General features: G+C 41.4%; 1 protein-coding gene across 1 annotated transcript in view; it reads right to left on the bottom strand.

Moving 5' to 3' along the window:
• Positions 1-3135: 3135 nt before the first annotated feature.
• LOC102095246 (neural-cadherin) overlaps positions 3136-21031 on the bottom strand; it is a 53332-nt gene continuing 35436 nt past the window's right edge. Inside the window, exons 19-33 of the mRNA XM_065054010.1 lie at positions 19267-19360; positions 18317-18501; positions 17488-17720; positions 16199-16476; positions 14543-14757; positions 14137-14264; positions 13178-13305; positions 12921-13053; positions 12658-12838; positions 9091-9257; positions 8168-8432; positions 7195-7375; positions 5538-5791; positions 4465-4619; positions 3136-4011 (exon numbers count right to left, since the gene is read on the bottom strand). Of these exons, the coding sequence (XP_064910082.1) occupies positions 3610-4011; positions 4465-4619; positions 5538-5791; positions 7195-7375; positions 8168-8432; positions 9091-9257; positions 12658-12838; positions 12921-13053; positions 13178-13305; positions 14137-14264; positions 14543-14757; positions 16199-16476; positions 17488-17720; positions 18317-18501; positions 19267-19360 (2999 nt within the window). The 3' untranslated portion in view covers positions 3136-3609. The remainder of the gene's footprint in view (positions 4012-4464; positions 4620-5537; positions 5792-7194; positions 7376-8167; positions 8433-9090; positions 9258-12657; positions 12839-12920; positions 13054-13177; positions 13306-14136; positions 14265-14542; positions 14758-16198; positions 16477-17487; positions 17721-18316; positions 18502-19266; positions 19361-21031) is intronic.

Raw genomic sequence — 21031 nt, 5'->3', positions numbered from 1 at the left:
GCGGGGGGAAACGTGACTCCGCCCCTCGGCGCGGAGCCCCAGTCGATAGGGCAGCGCGGGAGGCGGGGTACGTGAGGCCCCACCCCCTGGACGCGGAGACCCAGTCCATAGGACAGCGCGGGGCCGGTCCCGTGGTCGAGGCCCCGCCCACCACGGAGGGGGCGGGAACATCACGCTCCCCTCCCACACTCGCAGCAGGGGCTGACGGACTGGCCTTGTCGCTCCCTCCTCTCCCGCTGCTGCTGTTTAATTGAGTAACGGTTAATGCATTTTTCAGTTTGGGACGATTAGCAGTTATCTGGAGGGAAAGAAGGGAACGCGCAGAGCTGGGCGCTTCCAGCGGCCAGAGGGAGATGCGGCAGCTCAGCCGGGGATAAAAGCCGAACCCCGCCGTCCTGCCGCCCCCACGCACCTCAGTGCCCTAGCAAAAGGCGAAGAAAGGCAGATTCAAATTCAGTGGCAGAAGCAGCTCCCTCCTTTCAGCATCAGGTTGTGCTGTCACTGATCTGTCCACATCTACACCGCTCGTGTCTGCCTGTGCCTCTCGAGCTGCAACAAGCCGGGGGCTGGTTCCCAAGCTTTTCAGATATCCCCATTCCTAGGATGTTGAAGTCCGGGGGAGAAGCAGGATGACTAGCAGAAGCTCGTAACTATCTCAGTCATTTGACTGAATTTCTGAAATATTTTGCCAAGCAAAGAGTTCACAAAGGCTGCACAGCAAGTTTCCAATGGCACAATGCAAATCTCTTTTGCCCGTCATTGCTGTGATCGGGCTGTTTTTCCTTTCCTACGGGACGGCTGCTCATCTACTCAACAGCCACAATTTCCACAGCAAGCAAAACAGTGGATACTGCAATAAATTAGTGCCAGTGTGGCCCTGTCTCAGTCCATCTAACTGTGTAGACCAGACATAACATTCTGCGTTTCACTGTAAGTGATGCAAGAAGACATCTTTCTCATCTTCCATGGAGACAGAATAACATGACATGTCCTGACTGCAATGCACTTTGTTACCTTCTGTTGTACGGGTTACTTTGTGTCTACTTGAGGGAAAATAACTTCAACTTTCCAGAGTTATTGTTGAATGCATCCATATGTAAAATGTTCAGTTTCAGAATATGAATTACAAAATAATCCTCTAGGAGATCACAGCCTGCCAGCACTACTTGTAGCACAATTTGATACCAAGTTCAGATGAGGCAACTTAATAAAGAGCAATAAAATGCTATAGAGTTCACAAAGATGTCATAGAGTTCAAGGCTCTGAACAGTCGCCTTACTGAAGTTCTGGGGCTCACCAGTTTTCATTTGCAGCACAACATAGGTAATACGCTTGGATGTAAGAGATTTTGTAATTTCTTACAAGACCATGTATCTTTAGAAAGGAGGGAAAATTTACATTAAGCTACAAGTTAATACAGCCTTTTGTTGGTTTTTTTTTTGGTATGACCTTGTCAGAACAATCAATGCCCAGCTGTGTGAGATTTTGGCATGAACAAGTGGCACATACTGACTTTTTGCTCCAAATCCCTCCAATAAATATTACTATTTTAGTATAATTTATATAAATGATTTTATTAAATGGATATTTTTTCAGTTCACATGGTGGTTTTTGTTCAATCAATTTTGAGTGTAAATTATACTTGTTCTAACAGTATCAAAATCTTCCTTCTAGATACAAAACTAATTTACATTTGCATTTTTTATGCCATGTAAAATGAACAGTGACGAAAGACTAATTTTTAAAACAATATTTGTAAATTAAAGGAAGTGTCAAGACTTCAATAAAAAAAAGTATGGAATATGGTGTTGTACTGGTAATTAAAAAAGCACTGAGTAGGAAACTACCAAACCTGAGCACTTCAGAGCTGTCAAGCACTCTGTAAACATTCACACATCACCCCAGACATTGGGAGCTGCCTCTATTTCAGAGAGGAAGGGAAAGAACAAGGTGAGGTGAGTGGTCAAGTCAGTGTTCCATTTCAGAAGCTCCTGACTCTCTTTTTACTCTCAAACCACAGTCCTTTTTTGGGTAGTGGAAGTAGGAAGAGGCAAAGGGGAGCAGGGTAGAAGTTTCCCATGATTTCTCTTTTGAGGATCCCAATTTTCACAATGTCTGTCCTGACTGAGAGATTTCAGTTCCAACTTTTGCTTCGATTACTTTCTAGCTTCTCTTCACACCTGCTAACAGCTCTTTTCCAGCTGCAGACCTTGAAGAAAGGCTCTGTGTAGAAAGCAACGTTGGAAATAAAAGCTTACTGAATGTAAACTTTACCTAAGTCTTACCCCCACTTTTCAGAGTGTGTCCTGGTTTTGTTAAAAAACAAGTTTCTCTTTTAGTGAATTTGCCTGTCAGCTAAAGCCTTCATATTAGCTGCATTTTCCTGGAGAACCAGATACATGTTTTGGTAAACATAGCAATGGAATGCAAAGTTATTGATAAGCATGGATGGGAGAGGGGCAATGAGAAACAGGTGACCAAGAAACTGACTAACTGTGTATAACATTCCATTCACATGAATACTTTATATAAAAGTGGGAGATCACCAGGATCTCGTCCGTTTTGCTTATGGCCGACATTAGGAGAGGACCTTGCTAGTCGTCCCTGTGAACTGAGGCCTAGTGACAGACTGAATCCAGCTCCGGTTGGCTGTAGAGTCCAATCCAGGACTTCAGGTGCAAGCTCTGCAGTTGCTGAGACTTTCAAGATTGGTTTTGTATATTTTGCATTATTTTCTCTATTCCTATTAGTAGCGTTAGTAAAACATTTTTAATTTTTCCAACTCTCTTCTCTTTATTCTTCTTTCCCTCCTGATCACCTGTCCTTAGTGGGAAGGGGGGAGAGGGAAGGGCTGAGGGGGGAAGGGGGGGAGAGGAGGTTAACAATACATCTGCCACGGTTTTATTGTCACCCTACAATCAAAACCCTCGACAGAGTGTAAAATTGTCACACCAACGAAGTGCCATTCACAGCTAGGATCTTTCCACTGTTTTCACATGTTTACACGTAATTAGAAAAAGGGTCAGATAGAAAAAGTCTTCCACAATTGGGCAGCCTGTAACAGTGAGTGAGGTGGTGTGTGTGATGTCAAAGGAAATTACAGTTTAGAAGAATAAGACAAAAGCTGACAAGAAAACAAAAAATGTAAACTGTTTTATATTTAACATTAGTAACAATTATTTCACAGTCTAAAATTAATGCAACTGTAAAAAAAATGCCCTACCCATTGCTACCTACCTGGTAGGAATCATATTAATACTAGAGAGAAAATAATTCAAGTTTTTGCATCCAGGACAAATCTAGTAAGCCACTCTGGTCTACACAAATAAAAAGAAATATTATAATGCTATTAAATACAAATCCTACCTTCCAAAAAAGAAAATTCATGCTTTAAAAATCTTTGCACTTCTATTATTAAATAGCTGTTTGTACAGTGCATATAAAAAGACTGTTCAGGTTATCACTTCCATGAAAACTGAGTATATCATAGTACTATAACTAAAAACTTGCATCAAGTAAGTTACTTGATGTACCTTATATATAAAAAAGGGCATTTTTAAAAGTAGTGTTCATATGTCACGGCAATGTGTCAAGTTCCTTTAACTCTGGTTATGAATGTTCGTTTGAGACCTCATAGAGTTCTTTAAGCTTGTCAAACTTTGACCCCCACTCTTGGAGGCAATCATAATTTAGATCTTCATCATCACAAATGGAGTCTAAGGAACTAAGACTCCCCGCTAGAGAACACTGCCCTTCTAAGCAGTAAAAATGAATAGTGTCAGCTGGAAGACTCTGTAGATCATTGTCCGCCTCCCAGATGATTTGAGAAATATATTCCTTGAAGTCTGGGACACTGGTAACAGCAGATGTTGATTGTTTCTCATGTGCATGTTTTGGGAGTGAGTCTCTTTTTGGGCCAGTGGGTGTCCTGGAGTGTGGAGCAGCTGCCCTCAAGGAAAAGTGGGGAATGGTATGGAGAGGTTTCTTCAGTTCATCTATATCATAAGCATTCTGGAGAAAAAAGAAAAAAAAAAAAAAGAAAAAAGAAGAGAATGTAAATAGCAGAGAGAAACAACACAAAAGGAAACAGGTTCCAAAAAATGTTGTAAAACTCAGTGCAACACAAAACTGGATTCTGTGAGTTTTCAACAAACTGAAGAAAAGAGAGGGCCTAGTTCAGAGGGCTAAGTTCAGGTAACACCAAGTCCCTTTGAGTAATGATAGTCTTGAGCTAAAGCAAGAATGCTGTGTCCAGAGGTGCCCTTTCAAAGGTGGCCACAGATGACCAGTGTCATGAAATGTACAGATTGGGTTGAAGTAGAAGGCTCCTCCTCAAGAGTACTTCAGGTTAATAAAAAAAAAAAAAGCCAATTGGATAAGGACAATACGTTAAATAAAAAGGTCTGGGAAAGGAAAGTGAAGAAAGGTTGGATTTGCAAAGATTGGACTGAAACTGCATCATACCTGGTCACGTTCTCCACCTCCTTCTTCATTATAATTGAAGACATTTTCTCTAACATCCTCCCAGCTTTCACGCTCTTCAGGAATGTGGTAAATTCCTCCTTTCCGAAACCCTGAACTTCCCCACTGACTCCACACCGTGTAGGAGACCAAGAGTGCTAGAAGAAATAGAGACACATATTTGTTTTATGACAAATGACAAAGTACAACGCATGATCAATAAGTAGTTATATGACTCCTGAGATATCAAATCAACTCTTAATTTGACAACCAAATTCCCAGGTAAGAAATGCATAATTGTTAATATGTAAACAACTTATATTCAGGAATGTAAAGAATAATGTATGTATATTACATTCTAAACTTCATTAAAAGGGTATTTTACTTACCTAAAGGAATCCATTTAAATAGAAGGCATTTTGGCCAATCTCTGGCCTTTCACCAATCCTGAGTAAATAAGATACCCAAAGTAAGTAAAACACTATTTTAATGAAGGTTACAAGTGTAATATAATCATGGAGCCTTTACTATTCTGAGATGTGTATGTGGTTTTTCTTCATCAATATGAGAAACAGTTTTGTGGTGTTATTAACTTTTCAGCCAAAGTGCACCTGAAGCTTGACACACTGTGACCATCTCTTTCTGCCCCACACTTAATGAGGTTTGCCCATTAGTATCATAAATATTCTAGAGAAAGACTTCTGCCTTTCTAATATGTGAATAGCATGTACTAGTTGTAGGTCCTACCTATTACACATGTAAGGGCTTAGGGCAAGTGGGAGTTTCAGATGGTGTGGCTGCACACAGATTTGTACACATAGATGGAAAACTCTTATTTAAGGACTGAAAATAAGTTATTCTGAAAGAGAGGTCCTATATTTGCTTGAACTGTCTTCAAAGCAAGTAAATGGTAACTATGTGCTAATGCCTGTCTTTCAGCAACCTCAAATCAACTCCCTACCAGTGATCTCCAGAAAAAGTGAAACACAGATCACAACATCCAAGGGTAAGGCAGACTTGATTCAATGGAGCAAGGTACAAGATTAAAAAGAAAGACAAAAAGTTTGCTATCCTACCTAGGAAGACAAGGAGACACATGCTGATTGCCAGAATAGAGCCAGAGCTGAGTCCAACAGGTCTTCCAGCTTTCACCTGGCTGATTTCACACCATCTTCCCTTGTAACCCTCAGGGCACTGGCAGATTGTCTTGTCTTGGGACTGAGCCACACAGGTACCCCCATTCCTACAGGTCCAGTGTCCACAAGGTGATGAGGTACAGTGTCTGAGCCCTGTAAGGTTGTCCGTCACTTCTACTTTCCCAGCTGGACACCTGAACAACAAAAGCAGAAGATACCTTTTAGGCACACAAAGCACCCGGACTTGTATGTTGTTTTGTGCCATTTGCTACTATGTCCTTAAAGCCAATAATTGAAGTATTTACAAACAAACCACAACTTCACGTTGAGTGTATGAAACAGATTTAAACTCTAACATAGTGAACTAGTAAGCTTAGGAAAACATGGAACATACATTCTGCTTTCCCTGTCCAGAAGATATGCAGAAGAGCTTCACTCCTTCCTTAAGAAAGGCATCCATCAGCTTCTGAACAGACTAACCCTTTTCTTACAGACTGTTCAAAACCTCTAGAAGGAAATGGACAGCTGAGATCAATGTGGTTAGCAAGCACTTAGTATAAACTTTGTAATGTTCATTTTGGCCTTTGGGAAACAGACCACATTGACCTCCTTGGAATGACCCATCTTGTCTTTTAGGACTTTAATCTGCAGAGAAAGTGATTTCTCCTGACATGTAATTGGAGAGGCCATGGAGGAATGCTGTGAGGGGCACAGACCTGCTTTCTGCAAACCAAAGAAGAAACACTAGAGAATAAATGGAAGAGCCTTCACACTGTTCTGAAGAAGCAAGTGTCCCAAGGCACTTAGGACTTACAACTATCTCACAGCTCTTTCAGCAATGAATCACCAGGCATCAGAAGATCAAATTTTGGCTGAATTGAAGGAATTCAAGTGGCATATACTCACAGTCCTGTGTTTAACTGCATTTCTGTTTGTTTGTTTCTGTGTGCTTTGTTTTTTTGTTTTTGTTTGTTTTTAGCAGAGATAGCACATTTTGATTTGCATATTTTAATATATTTTTGAAAAATTTCTGTAAAGGGTGGATCTTCTCCAAGGAACTAACTGCATAGGCTACCAGCTGATGGGCTTTGGTACCGCCCCTGGGCAGCTGATTTTAAAATCCAGTTTTGTGACAGTCTAATTTTGAAAGTCTCATTGTTTCATTCAAAGTATGGTTAATTTCACCTTCTTTACAGAAAATACATGTGCATATAGATATAGTATATATGCAATATATATATTTTTACAGATATATACACATAATATAAATATACTATATCAAAATATATAGAATTTTCACACAAAGGAGCAGAGACCAAAGTTTTTGCAATTCACCTTTTATGAAAGGGAATTTAATTTCCTGCTGGCCTGTGATCTTTTCACCATGGGAAAAAATAGTGGGGTAAATAGGATCCATATCTGACTTGCAGGAAAAGCCAAGTTTGGCCCATGCTGGGAGATGAGATGGAGAGCATTATTTGCCATTGGGATGGCGCTCTCTGGCCAGCAGCACAGGGATTTTCAGTGTTAGAAGCAAGTTGCCTGGGAAAGAAAGAACTTCCCAACCACCCCGGGTGAAAACAAAAGCTTAAGGTACCGGCATTCGTATTTTCTCCACAGATCAACACAAAGAAAAGGGCTGTAACAGGGCTGGCTGCTGCAGGCACTGGAATGGCATCCCATCGTGACACCTTGCCGCCTCAGAATTAAGCCAAACTCCGTGCTTTTGCCTTCCACGAGAAGTGGCAGACCATTCAGCTGGACATCACGCATACAACCTGCATCAAAGAAGGGGAATATACAGAGAAATACCCTAAGTTAGCAACTTCCTCACCTCAAGCCTTGCTCCCAACACATATACAGGAGACCCTAGAGTGCTGTAGAAAACCTAAAACGTTTTTTAAAAAGATCCTCATAGTGCTTATTGGTTTCGTTTTAGAAGAAGAGCTACAGGATATGTGCCTATGTGCCCTGGCCAACATACAGATCGACAATACTCCTCCAGAACAGCTTGGTTGTACCAATGCAATGATGTAGCATAATTGTGCTATGAACCAGAACAGCTCCACTACATTAATCTACATTTAAAATGTAATCCTAAATGAGGGGCTGAATGAGAAGCAATGGAATGGAAAAACTCTCTTCTGTTGAGCCACAATCTCCAGTTTCAGGATCCCACCCCAGGAAATGGAGAGTGCACCATGAATTGCCTCGCAAATCCTTCTCCTCCTACCAGGAGGTGTTGCATCTGTTCCTGAAACCCTTCAAAGGCAAAAAGGGAGTGAAGATCATGGCATGAATTCCCTGATCGGGGCCTCTGGCATGGGGAAAAAAAAAATCTGAAGTGCTATTTTTTAATATCTACAGGAAATCTCACATCTTCACTAGGACTAGATACAATGGCAAATAGAGAGTTGAACATTGGCTCTGAATTCCCTAGTAGAGGAGGTGGGATTTCATAGGCAGTCTCCATGGGAATTCTTACCTGGGTTTTAAACTCTACAATGCACTCAAAAATGCCACCTCTGGGCTATCATTCCCTCCTTTTAGGAACCCCTCATATCACTTACCTTGGAAATCGCCCTCTGAATGATCGGGAAGGCGGTTTCCGAGCACGATGCTTGCCCAGTCCATTTCAAACCATCTATTTGTACCCAAGACAGAGGTCACTTCTTGATCACCTCCACCACTGTTAACACGCAGAGTAAATTCATTGTTGTAGCGCTCCATGGTCAGAAGAACCCACTGACCGTTGTTTATTCGTAATGTACTCATTCTCAAAGAGTGATTTTTGTCCCCCAAGCTGAAGTTAACGCTAAAGAAACCCTCAGTCACCTAGAGGAAGATGATAAAGACCTTTAATAACAGAAATGCACTTTTAGATGTTTTTACAGAGTCTTGCCTCAAGAAATGGATGCAAGTTTTAAAATGAAAGTGGCACTCTTGTTTTTAAGTGCTTTATTCCCAGATAAAAATTACCACAAGAAAACTACAGGTCTGGGAATTATCAACTCTTTTCTTTACAGGATGCTCTTTTAACTCAGATGAACCTTTTTATCAATTTCCCTATTGATGTCTAGCTCTAAGTCTTCCCACCTGTCCTCGTGTTAAAATTGGAATAATTAGCTCCTGTCTAGCTAGTATAATCCAAACAGCTTTTTTCAACAACAAAAATGTAGAGACAAGTTTTATAGCCAGAGACAGATAAAAGCAAAGGGAAAAGGCAGGCATGACAAAAATTCTCCCCCATTCATGTGTATCACATGCACTTATCTGTACTTTTTGAAGAGAAACTACTAGAATCTATGTTATGAAAAGGTAATACTGAGAAGGATAACACAAATGAGAGTAGTTACCCTCATGTGTAAAATGCTTGCTTTTTATTACTTTAAAGAATAGGCGTCCTTAATTGAAATCTGCAGCCTTTTCTCTTACTGAGGTATTCTGTGACGAATTAAGAGCACTGAAACAGAATGGCTTTTGTGCGGCTCACCTCCAGTCGGATGTACCCATTCCCATCTGCCGAGGCCAAGCTGAGCAGGGTGCTGTGGGAGATGCGGGTTCGTACCATCAGCTGGATCCGAGTGCTGTGACTGCCGAGGATGCTTCTCGGCTCATAATGTATCCAACTGTCCCTTCCAAAAGCCCATTCTGGAAGAACTAAGCAAAACACAAAAAAATCAAAGTGCAGATCTCATAAAAAACTGCTCACTCAGATCTCTGCTGCTTGAGAATTAAGCAGTTCTGAATGTCAGCATTTTACTTCTTAAGAAGCTTTCACAATGCAATAAAGCATCATGGAAAGCACGCCCCCACTGCCAAGGGAATTAAGAGACAAAGAACAAATCAAGGATACAAAATTTAGGCAGGAAAGGGACAATTAGATAATGTCTCTAACATTATGCATGTCACAAGATATATGTTCTACCCAATCACTCCTACACTGAGCCAAATAGCTCCTTTTTTCTCCAAAGATCTGAAACATTATTTCCAATAAAGTAATTGGTACTGATCTGAAGACAAAAAAAAAAAAGAAGATAATCTAATGTTTCTTTCAGTAGCTTAGTCCTGTGGTTAGTAAACCTCACTCTTAGAAAATACACACTTTATTTCCTGTTTCAGTCATCAGGAGAGAAAGCCTTGGAGCAGGCACAGAGTCAAAAGTCATAATATGTAATATTTTTTTTAATTACAAGGAGAGATTAAATCAGTGTTTATTATCTTGACAAGGGAAAATGCACTGAAATTAATTCTTCCACCAGCAGCCTGTGGAAGCCATCTGAGAGTCATCCAGCAGAGACCTGCGCTGCACTTTTGTGGGAATCAAAGCCCATTAAACCTCCCAGACTCTGGTGTTTTTATGCAGCAAGCACCCATTTCAGTCTCACTACCTGACAGCAATCCTAGTTCTGCTTGTTCTGGGCACAGCTTAGTTGAAAAGATGAAGTTTTTTTTTACCAAATAAAGACATAGTCCAAGTTAGTAACTGGGCAGGAGTAATGTTGGGTCACCAACAGCTAATCTGAGGTCAGTATCATGCAAGTAGAAATCCAGAAAGGGCCAAGCTGATGCTGGGGCACTTCATCTAGTTCCCAGGTCATAGAATTGGTTGGGTTGGAAAGGATCTTCAAAGATCATCTAGTCCAACCCCCCTGCAATGAGCAGGAACATCTTCAACTAGATCAGGTTGCTCAGAGCCCCATCCAGCCTGACCTTGAATGTCTCCAGGGATGAGGCATCTGCCACATCTCTGGGCAACCTGTGCCAGTGTTTTACCATTCTCATTGTAAAAAATTTCTTCCTCATATCTAGTCTGTTTGTCCTGTTGCAACAAGTTCTGCTAAAAAGTCTGTCCCCATCTTTCTTATAGGCCCCTTTTAAGTGCAGAAAAGCCACAATAAGGTTTCCCTGAAGCCTTCTGTTCTCCAGGCTGAACAATCCCAACTCTCTCAGCCTGTCCTCATAGGAGAGCTGTTCCAGCACTCTGATGATATTTGTGGCCTCCTCTGGACCCTCTCCAACAGGTCTGTGTCTTTCTTGTACTGAGGGCTCCAGAGCTGCATGCAGAACTCCAGGTGGGGTCTCACCAAAGCAGAGGGGCAGAATCACCTCCCTCGAACTGCTGGTCACGCTCCTTTTGATGCAGCCCAGGATGCAGTTGGCTTTCTGGGCTGCAAGCGCACATTGCCGGCTCATGTCCAATCTTTCATCCACCAGTCCCCCCTGAGTCCTTCTTGGCTGGACTGCTCTCAATTCCTCATCCTCCAGCCTGTATTACTACTGGGGGTTGCCCTGACCCAGATGCAGGACCTTGCACCTGGCCTTGCTGAACCTCATGAGGTTCACACAGGCCCACTTCTTGAGCTTGTCCAGTGACTCCTTGAGCTTGTACAGTGACTCCTGTCCCCTGCTGTCTGCTCCTTTGCTGCAAGTATGGCTCAGCCGTTCATAAAGCATCAGCTAAACACGAGCATTTGGCAGCCCAGTATATTAGAAGAAGCTGGAACCAACTGAAGTTTTCCAATTACATCAGGATATGACTAATGGATTTCAACTAATTACTTTCTGAGCACTTGGTTTGTCCCACAGTGGTGAGGGGTGGGAGCCAATACAGCAGCTGGGCTTGTGAACCAGCATCCCAAGAAAATGCAAAACAGAATAAGATTTAAATCTAGGCAGATGTTTAGAAACCAGTATCATCTGTCTGCAAAACATTAATACAAATAACTGAACTGTATGAACCATTTCCGTGGTCATTATAAACACTTTAAACAGTGAAGGCTCCAGGCCTAGAGCACACCAGTTACCATTCCAGTCCTCACCCCATTGGACAGACATAGCTTCCTCTGAGTAAAATGCTGTCACATTTTTAAAGCTTTGTGTGGTGGATGGAGAAAGGGAGAGAAGGTCTGGCTGCCGGCATAGGGTATTATTTTTCTCTATACAAGAAGGAAAAGTGAGCACATTGAGCTGAAAGGGTACATGTAATATACCACCAGTCCTGTCTGTTAACCACAACACACCGATTCAATGCCAGCTTGCATGTGCTCCTTCCCAGCTTCTTGCTGCTGCTCATCCTCACCTGTAGCTCATCCACACCAAATTATCTTCCAACACTACATGAAGCCCCCCAAGTTATGGGGCACTGGTGCTTATTACAAACTGTTATGATTAACCCTATTGACCTAGGGGGAGAAGGCAGACACAGGGCAGGTGAAGTCCCAGTAAACACCTGTAACTCACTTCTGATTTCTGCTTCAGAGCAATGGCTGCTGAAAGTACTAAGATAGGGAAGACAGAGCCAACTTTGAGTGTGTGTCCTCTGTCCCCTGAACATGGCTGTGGTCTACTAGGAGTTAAATAATTTATTTCCTATTTTTTTTTCCACTTTCTTACAACATCTCTGACGCTTTCATTATCACCTTTGCATGCTTTTGTTCTCTGATACACACTTCATGCTGCTTTTGTGCAGGATAGCACATTTGCTGGAGCCAGCCTCATATCATGTCCTCACATGAACCCACTGCTGTGGTCTAGGGGCATTGCACAACCTTCAATTCATTCCAGCGACAAAGGCAAATGCTCATTTTATAGAAAGAAAACTGGACCTGAGGACATGAGGGTTGTGTCCCCAGGTTTCGCAGAGAGAACATACCAAGCTGGCAACCTAATCACTCTCACAACTGCTGCAAGGTGGACGAATAGCACCCTGTTCATTAAACTACATGTTGTGATCATTATGATCAGAGGAAGAAAGCGTAAAGCAGAATATTTCATCTTTCACCACTGTGAAATAAGTTGCTGTGATGAAAAGGACAAAGCAACCCATCTGACCACTCGCCACCCTTGTAAAGTAAAGCAGGTCTCAACAAGACCCTCATCTGTGACATTATCTTTATTCAACAAGAGTTAGAAAGATCTTTACATTGCTGCTGATCTAAATAATTCCCAGACTACAGCACAGCCCTATTAGACTACTCAGTTCAATGTTGTGGCAAATCTAAAGCAATATGCTTGATGCTGTTCCCGCAGATCCTCACCATCAGTTCCTCCCCAGTACCTTTTTCACACGCAGGTCCAGCATATCCTGGGGAACAGTCACAGTGAAAAAAATCCCAGCCACCAACACACTTGCCATGGATGCCACAGGAGGCCATCCCACCCCTCTGACACATTTCATCCGTAAGGACGCAGCCGGGAGCACTGTTCAAGAACTCTGCTGGGTGCTCTAAATCGTAGACCTGGAAAAGGACAAAGAGAAGCAACACATCAGGTGTCTACAGTTAACAGCAGTAAATCAAAGACTGGTCTTAGTAGCCCTACCTTACTGTCAACAACAACATTGCGGATGCAGCCAACAAAACCTCTGAAGTGCCTTTGTGAATCGTGGTACGGGAAAGTTGTCTTAACTCCACCCAGCTGCAGGGGCCAGTAGCCACTGAAGAGCCTGCCCATGCTGAAGGGAAGGGAGGGAGAGACAAAATTAGCAACTTGGTTCATTTTTTCCCCCTTTTTCCTTAACTCTTGAGTAATTATATTTCCAGTTCTTGGGTTTTCTTGTCTGTTTGTTTGTTTTTTACCTTTGAGATCCTGCAGTCTCTCCAGAGGCTTCACAGGCAGATAGATCCACTTGGGAGATCTTCTTAATGACACTGTCATTGCCTCTAACTGAGACATTTATGCAGTGGTCAAGAATCAGCTTCACTTTCTAGAGAAAGGCATTATTTAAAACAATTGCGTCCAGAGACATTGCATACATTTAAGCTACACATTTTCTTTCACTTAGCAGAAGAGGGAATAGTAACTAGCAATTACATTACAGGAAAATTTATTAAAATAAGAAAACACTTCCACATAATCTGGAAGGTTATTGTACACGGTTTATAACTAAGGAGCTACACAAAAGATCTGACTCTACCATGACTATGCCAAGTCACTGACACGGTAGAGGGAAGATGGGATTTTCTTGGAGTTCTCTGCCAAATCAGAACCCAAAGAGACAATCTAGCAAAGGAGAGAGTCTGCCAGGCTCTCCATCCCAGATCCTGACGTGCCCCCCAGCTTGTCTTATGGGGGAGAGGAAAGGGGAGCCTAGCAGGTGCCTTCACCAGTGCTATATCAACAAGGTATTCCTGCTACACAAAAGCATATCTATCTCCTTTGTGCTGCAAGTCTATACTCACTTGGTGGGGCAGGATTTCCTGCTCAGAGAAATTAAGGATATTTTACTCCATCAGTCCAGGAAGCATTTAGCCCTTGCATTATCACAGCTGTGTAGTCTAAGCAATAGAGAGGATCACAAAACACAGAAGATAGCAGGGCCAGTTTCAAAATAGGGTTGGACTTTTCCAGGCCTTTTTCTGCTTCACTGCTTCAAGACTAAGGGGACACCTGAGCTGACAAATTTCAATTCCTGCTGTTGCAGAGATGGTGAAAGACTGATTGATAAAAGAGCTCTACAGAAGAAAGAAAGGATTTGGAAGGGATAACTAGGTACCCAAAATAGTGCTTCCACAAGACTGTCTATATTTACACTTGCCTTTCCATCATTTATAATTTTAATATTGTGCCAGCGGCGATCTGCAACATTAACTTTTTGCGACAGCTGCAGGAAAAGCTCACCAGACCTGTGGCTCACAGTCAGCGATGGGACACCACCGGAGAGCTCTGCAAAGAAAAGTCTATTACACTTGATACCCATGAACCATGTTCCCACACAAACCCAGTTGAAATGACTGTTACAGTTAGATTTTACTTGGAGGAGTTCTTTAGCTAGTTCAAAAAAATCCAGCTTCTATCACAGGGGGATGCTGGCAAATTGTTCTGCATTCTTCTTATTCTCCAAAATAGACTTTTTGAACCTTTTACAAAAAAACTGTCAACTAGTACTTTCAATAAGTAGAATCTTACAAATACAAAGAATAAATACTCTTTAAGGTGCTCACCTAATGCTAAGAAATCTTCCCGTTCTCCAGGCTGCCCTCGTGCCACTGGCCCATGGTACAGCAGAAGGCCATCAGCGACTTCAGTGATAAACTCTAGGGAGATGCGGCTCTCAAAGCAGGGCTTAAGAGGAGGGAACCAGGCATAACCGTGGCCTCTGAAGCTGCGTTTTGTCTGCTGGCAGTCTGGTCCATGGAAATTTGCAGAACATTTGCATCTATTAAAAACAAAAAAACCACCACCACCACCAAAACTGCAAAAATCCACCATCCAAGCATAAGTCATGAAGGGCTCTACCCACAGCAGGACTCTTCACCTTAAACACAGGGGCCCATGTTAACCGGCCCAAGCACTAACAAAACTCTTGTCACAACATGTTCCCTATTGACTTGTTTGTACAAACACAATTTAGCTTTAGTTCTAAATCATATTATGTCTATGAAAGAATAATTCTGTGAACAAATGAAAGAGACATAATATACAAAGCACCTGAAAACCTCTAATATCTTCAGCAAAAAAAGAAACCTACTTTGCACTAGGCTTAGTTTTCAGCTTATTTGAAGACTTTATAGCATTGGCAAGGAAAGTAAAGAAAGGGTGTGGGAAGGTAATATCACCCAGAAGAAGTGAGAAAGGGAATGACAGTCACAGATCTTAATAACTTCACTCTTATTGCAAGCTACTTACTGGTTTGTTTCTTTTAAACTAGCAAAAATAGATGCTTGGAGTTCTTTCCTTAATACTCTGGGGTTTCTATAGAAAAGATTAATCACAGCATGACAATATCAAAAACTTTAAGGGGGAAACCAGAGGGGCAACAGAAATGGGCAGGAGGACAGGGAGGGAGACAAACTGGGTCCTATTTCTTAGTTTCTACTTCCCATGGGTTGCTTGTACATAATGAGAGCAGAACAACAGGGGTGGGATGTAGAAAAAGATCACTCACAAAACCACTGAAAATGGAGCAGAAGAAGCCTCAAAGTTGAGAACACGACAGAGCACTATCAAGGGGTTTCTGGGCAGCAAAATTTCCATGGTTCATTACCTCTGAGCAGCAGTGTCAGGCTCAGATCTTTACCACGACCATGGCTTCTGCATCTTCAGTCTGAGTCCTATCACCCCTGTCAAGGGTTCTCAGAAGAGGCTGGCTAGTTGTTTCTGCTTTCCTAAATTGGGATGACCATTTTTAAGCAAACATGCTTAAGGCTTGCTTCTGGAAGGGGACTAGGCTCATTTGGACCTGGTGTAGTCCCATTATTTTTTTGATCTTCATACTACTTTGCCTTTGAGATGTCATTTTTTGAGAAAACATGAAGCAAGGAATGTGGGGAAGAGGTTATTAAGTGACAAAAATGACATCATTTGTGTGTTTAACAACAATAAGGTAGGCTGCACAAAACAAGAACATTCTGCAGGATAACATTAAAGGAACCAGTGCAGTCTGCAAACTTCCCAAGGTTTTACCGGAGACTACAATGAACCTAAATACCTACCTGAAAACAGATGTTTATTTGCAAGACCTGTACATGAATTATAAAAAAACTCAGATCTGCCACAGTGAGAAGACATGTAATGACACCTCCCCAAGCATCCATTCCCCCTCCTTACAGACTGAGCTAGGAGCATTTTGCTTGCACACCAAACAAAGCTTTACCTACCTGTAGCCCAAATCAGTATCCACACACGTGCCACCATTGAGACAAGGATTCGTCTGGTATGAGGAGCAGGAGAGATGAGGATTCTCCCGAGCTGCACAGCCACATAGGGCCTGACTCAGGACTGTCACAGACACCAGTGAAACGCTTCCAGCTGTGGTTATCGTTGGCATATGATTCTGCTCATGCTTGCTGATGCATCCACTGCTATGAGTGCAGTTTGCAGTCACACATTCATCAATGCCAATCTGGGTGATATTTATATCCAAGATGTTTTCCAGCTGTGGAGAACAATTAGTTGCATTCATCTGCCTTTCTCACCAAGAGGAAGCTCACAACAACAGCCATGAAATGATCAACTCTTATTTATTCTCAAAACTGTGCAACTTCCTTCCAACATCTACCTCACTCCACCCAGCCAAAGGCAGTTCAGCCTGGTATCTATTTATTAAGGCCAAAGCCTTGGTAAAAGTCAATTATAGGATGACTAGGCACTTATAGGACAAAAATATCATATTCATCATAAGCTGAGTGGATAAATTTGAATCACTGATGGTTCTGATGGATTATTTACATAGCATCTGAGCTGTATTTTTAATTTAGACTTCTGTCTTAAAAATATTGGAAAGGGTGGAGAGGCATTGAGCAATGAAGAAATACATTTTTGGGCAAGAGTGATTTGGTACTGCAGCACTGATTCTAAACATAACTCTTATTTCAGCCACCGAGTACCAACAGACACATTTTCAACAGAGTGAGTTGTAACTCTTATTGATATTCTTTTTTTGCAAGAGGCACAGAAACTTTACTAAATTGTCAATTCACATTTCCAACCTGGTTTTCCACCAGAGAGTGGTTATTTTAGTGCCTCGCCCTCTTAACTCAGAAAGATGGAAGTTTTGACTGGTTTTGAGTTTCAGCTACAGAACATTCCTGTGTAGTAGACTATAAATCGAAACATTAAGACACTATGTAGAAATGCAACTCCCAAACACATCCTTTATACAGAGTTTTATGGTTTTTAATAGGAAAAACATGTTTCTATTCCTAAAAGCTATTTGTGTTTGAATGACTTAATATGTATTTATGGGCTGGCTTTTAAAACATTCATATTTGAAACTTTTACTGTAAGTGCTAAAGGACTGTTTGACTTCACTGATTAAAACTATCCATTTTTCTCACACATTACTCCCTTAGTAATTCTAAGTATACACATTCACTACGCAATGGATATTATCTGGACAGACACAATGAGAAGATGCTGTGGTTTCATATGTAGTACAGATACTTACCCACCCCCTGGAGGCTGCTACATTGCCATTAAGTTTTTCTGCTTTATAATAGGGTGGACCATAAACTGCAAACCAAACATCAGTTCCTTGGGTTTGACTTGGGCTATTTAATACACTGAAAATGTGAACATTTTCCAGTTGGACTGATATAATTTGTGAAAGCAGCTTCTTCAAGTGGTAGTATTTACTCTGTTTTTCAGAGGATTGGGATATGAACTCCTCTGGAGTGATACCTGTAATACAAGTTAAAAACCTGACAAACACATATCTTGCAACTGTTGTAGCAATAAAAGAGAGGAGCACGACAGAATAAATATTAACACTGCAGAAAATGCACTCATCTGTAAATTCAGGAGTATTTTCATTTTTAGGCTCTGAAATTTTCCATGCTGGCTGCTGCTTAGGATTTGTGTTCTGAAGCTTTCTGCCTCTAAATATTTATTTTTAAAAAAGATCTTTTAAATCAGAAACATGTTTAAGATTTTACTTTCCTACAAAGAATGAAATGATGTGATGAATTTCAGGCAGACACTAGTTCATTTTTTTTTTCTTAAATATAAATCAGTCTTTTGTTAAAAAGTTGGTACAGAAAACTTTTGTCTTTGTTTTCTGCATCAGACAAGCATTTCTTGCTATGTTTTTTCTCCATAGCTGCACCTCTACATGCAGTGTTAGAGTACCATGCAAACAAAGAAGCATTTTCAAACCCTTACCTAGAAAACTACTAAGTATCATCCCTTGTCTAAGAGAATTCTAAGTAACACAGCAGTAACATTAAAGAGGTAGATTTCAGTATTATGATGCTAAGGCACTTCATCCCATTGCTTACCTTTTATTCGTATAGAACCAGCATTATGGAGGGCATCATCTTTGATTTCCTTCACTATAACCTTTATGGTTGAGACAACGTCTGGCCAGACTCCATCAATGACTCTAACTTTTATGTTGTATGTTCCTGGGGGGGTTCCTTCTTTCATAGTCAGCAAACCTGAGGTATCATTAAGGATAAAGTACCTGTAATAAGATTTAAGCCAAGGAACAAACTATGAGAAGTTCAAAAGCTAAGTAGTGATTTTCATCACTGATGGTTTTTATGATCCACTTTATTTTGGAAAAGCTATCAAAGAGAGCAGATATGCTCCCTCATGAAGGGACAGGGCAGAACAGAACTTTTTTACATTGTCTTCTGTTGGCTTCTCATGGCTCTTCACCAGTATATCAAGGCTTCTTCCCGCTTCTAAGTTATATGAACTGTGTACTAAGACTCAGGCTACTATAGCTATAAATTTGGAAATAGTGCAAACTCCTAGTGACACCTCTGTCAAAACCTCTGAATAGCACACATACATCTCAACCCCAGTCACAACCCAGACACTTTGGTGTGAACACATCCAATACAAATAAGGTCTTAAAACCAGTGGTGACACAGAAACACCAGCTCTCCAGGAGCTTGGATGAAGGATGATGGAAGTTAGCGGGTATTTTTTTCTGCGCTGGCTCACTGATACTGATTATGGGTACAACTGTGAACAGGAATTTTGAATGGTATTCTAGCCCATCAGACAACGGGAAGCAGACCCATTTGCTGTGCAGCATTATTTACCGCGGCCTCACACTCAGAGGAGCTTTTGGAGAGCTACATGCAAGTGTCTAACCAACAAAATGCTTTTGCACACTTGTTTTCAAAAAAAGGCAGTTTAAATACTTTTTGTGGTTTTGTGTGTGTGTGGGCACGTTTTCCATACATTTCACCCAACTCCCATTTTTCTCTCCAAATACCTTGATGTTTTCCCTTCAAATTGGTAGATTTTGCGATCCCAGTCGTCATCATCAGGGGCGCTGACCTGGCCCAGTACAGTCATGGGGAGAATACCTAAACCAACATAGCATGTAAGTGCCACAGTGGGATCTCTCACACATACACTAACAGGTTGGCCATTCAAGTTTTTCTCATTTGTCTTAAGTCTAAAACCCCTACAAAAACAGTTGTGATGATTGCCTAGAGAAGACATGCATCAGTTTGCAAATACCACATCATGTCCTGCATATTTGCTATGTGGCCACATAGATTCAATTCATCAGGTGGCTGCAATTAAAAGCAATCAAGAAAGAAAAAAGACAAGCCACCGCTGAGGAAAGATCCAACAGATATTCAGAAACAACATCAGAATTGCTCATTTTCACTATTTTGGCTGCAGTATCCAACAAACTTACAGAGTGGTTTAGACAGGGATTGGGGTCTGGCAGGATAAACAACAAACTGCTGACTAGGCTATAAAGGGCAAAAACCAGTAGCAATTTGGAGGAAATCACAGCAAGATAGAAAGGATGTCCAAAATAGAGTAACCAGGCTTATTTTGAGTAGATGGCGATACTTTGTGGGGAGATGAAAAGCAGCATGTGTTCTGCTGGTTTTGTCTCCTCTCAGCAAGGTTCACAAATTAGTTTTTTTTTGTTTTGTTCTATAAAAACTATTTCTGAAGCAAAGATCCACAGGTATCTGCATTCGTATATATAGTAAGTAAAGAATCAAGGATATACAAAGAAGAAAGAAAAAATGTAGGACTTCACCTTGTGAAAGGGAACAGCACAAACCCTGACAACTGAGGGACTACATGCAAAAAGGAGATAAAAGTATACCTCTCCTGCAACTGTGGCAACATTCATTGGATATTTTGCAGGAGACAGTGTACAGGTTGCCCTGATGTTTGACTCGCACATTATATGAATATAACACACACCACAATAGTAGTCTTCTGATTCTGTCTCTCCCTAATATTTTAAATAACCAAAGATCTGAAGACTTGATTTGTCCCTCCCAGAAACTGACAGTACAGATGAGTTTAACCTTTAAAGAGGCAACTAAAAGGGAACTAAAGCTTAATGAAAATATTTGGTACTTAGGCTACAAGCAGAGCATCTCAGCAAATAGCAGTCGGACTTGGTTTCAACTTTACAATAAGCTGAAATTGAGAGTGGGCACACAACAGGCGTAACAACATTTCAGTACAGGTCAACAGCATCTACACAGAAGCGGTTCATAGTGTGCCCACAATAGACAACCTATTTAACATGTGTCAAACCATAGGATACACAGCAGAGTAGAAGAGGAAGGAATGTCCTGAGCCTATGTGTGCAAACATCTAAAAATCTTCTTACCTGTGTGGTTTATTTTGTTGTTGGGCTTATTATGTGGGGACCCTGGATCACAAGAGAACTGCTACCTAATTGCCAAAGCGAGAAGGGAAAGGTGGCTTCTCTCGCACTGCCTGCAGCCAACATTCACAGAAAATTCCCCTGTAAGAGCATTTGTCAGCTGAAGGCTTATATGAATGTCTCAGGCAGTTTACACATTAATTCAGCTTAAGTTAATTGTTAATTTTTTTCCCCCTGGAAAGTTAATCCTGCTTGAAAACTGCATCTGAAAACAAGACCATTACTCAAGTTTGACAGAAGCATGCATAGAATACCAGACAGGTTTGCTCTTCCTTCAAGGCTGGCTCAGTTTCTTCCACAAATCAAGTGGCCTAGAATTCTGTGCCCC

Source organism: Columba livia, chromosome 2 (assembly GCF_036013475.1).
Source record: "Columba livia isolate bColLiv1 breed racing homer chromosome 2, bColLiv1.pat.W.v2, whole genome shotgun sequence".
In the NCBI taxonomy this organism is placed as follows: Eukaryota; Metazoa; Chordata; class Aves; order Columbiformes; family Columbidae; genus Columba; species Columba livia.
Note: the sequence above shows the minus strand (reverse complement) of the source record. Positions and strands in the feature narration are given on the sequence as shown.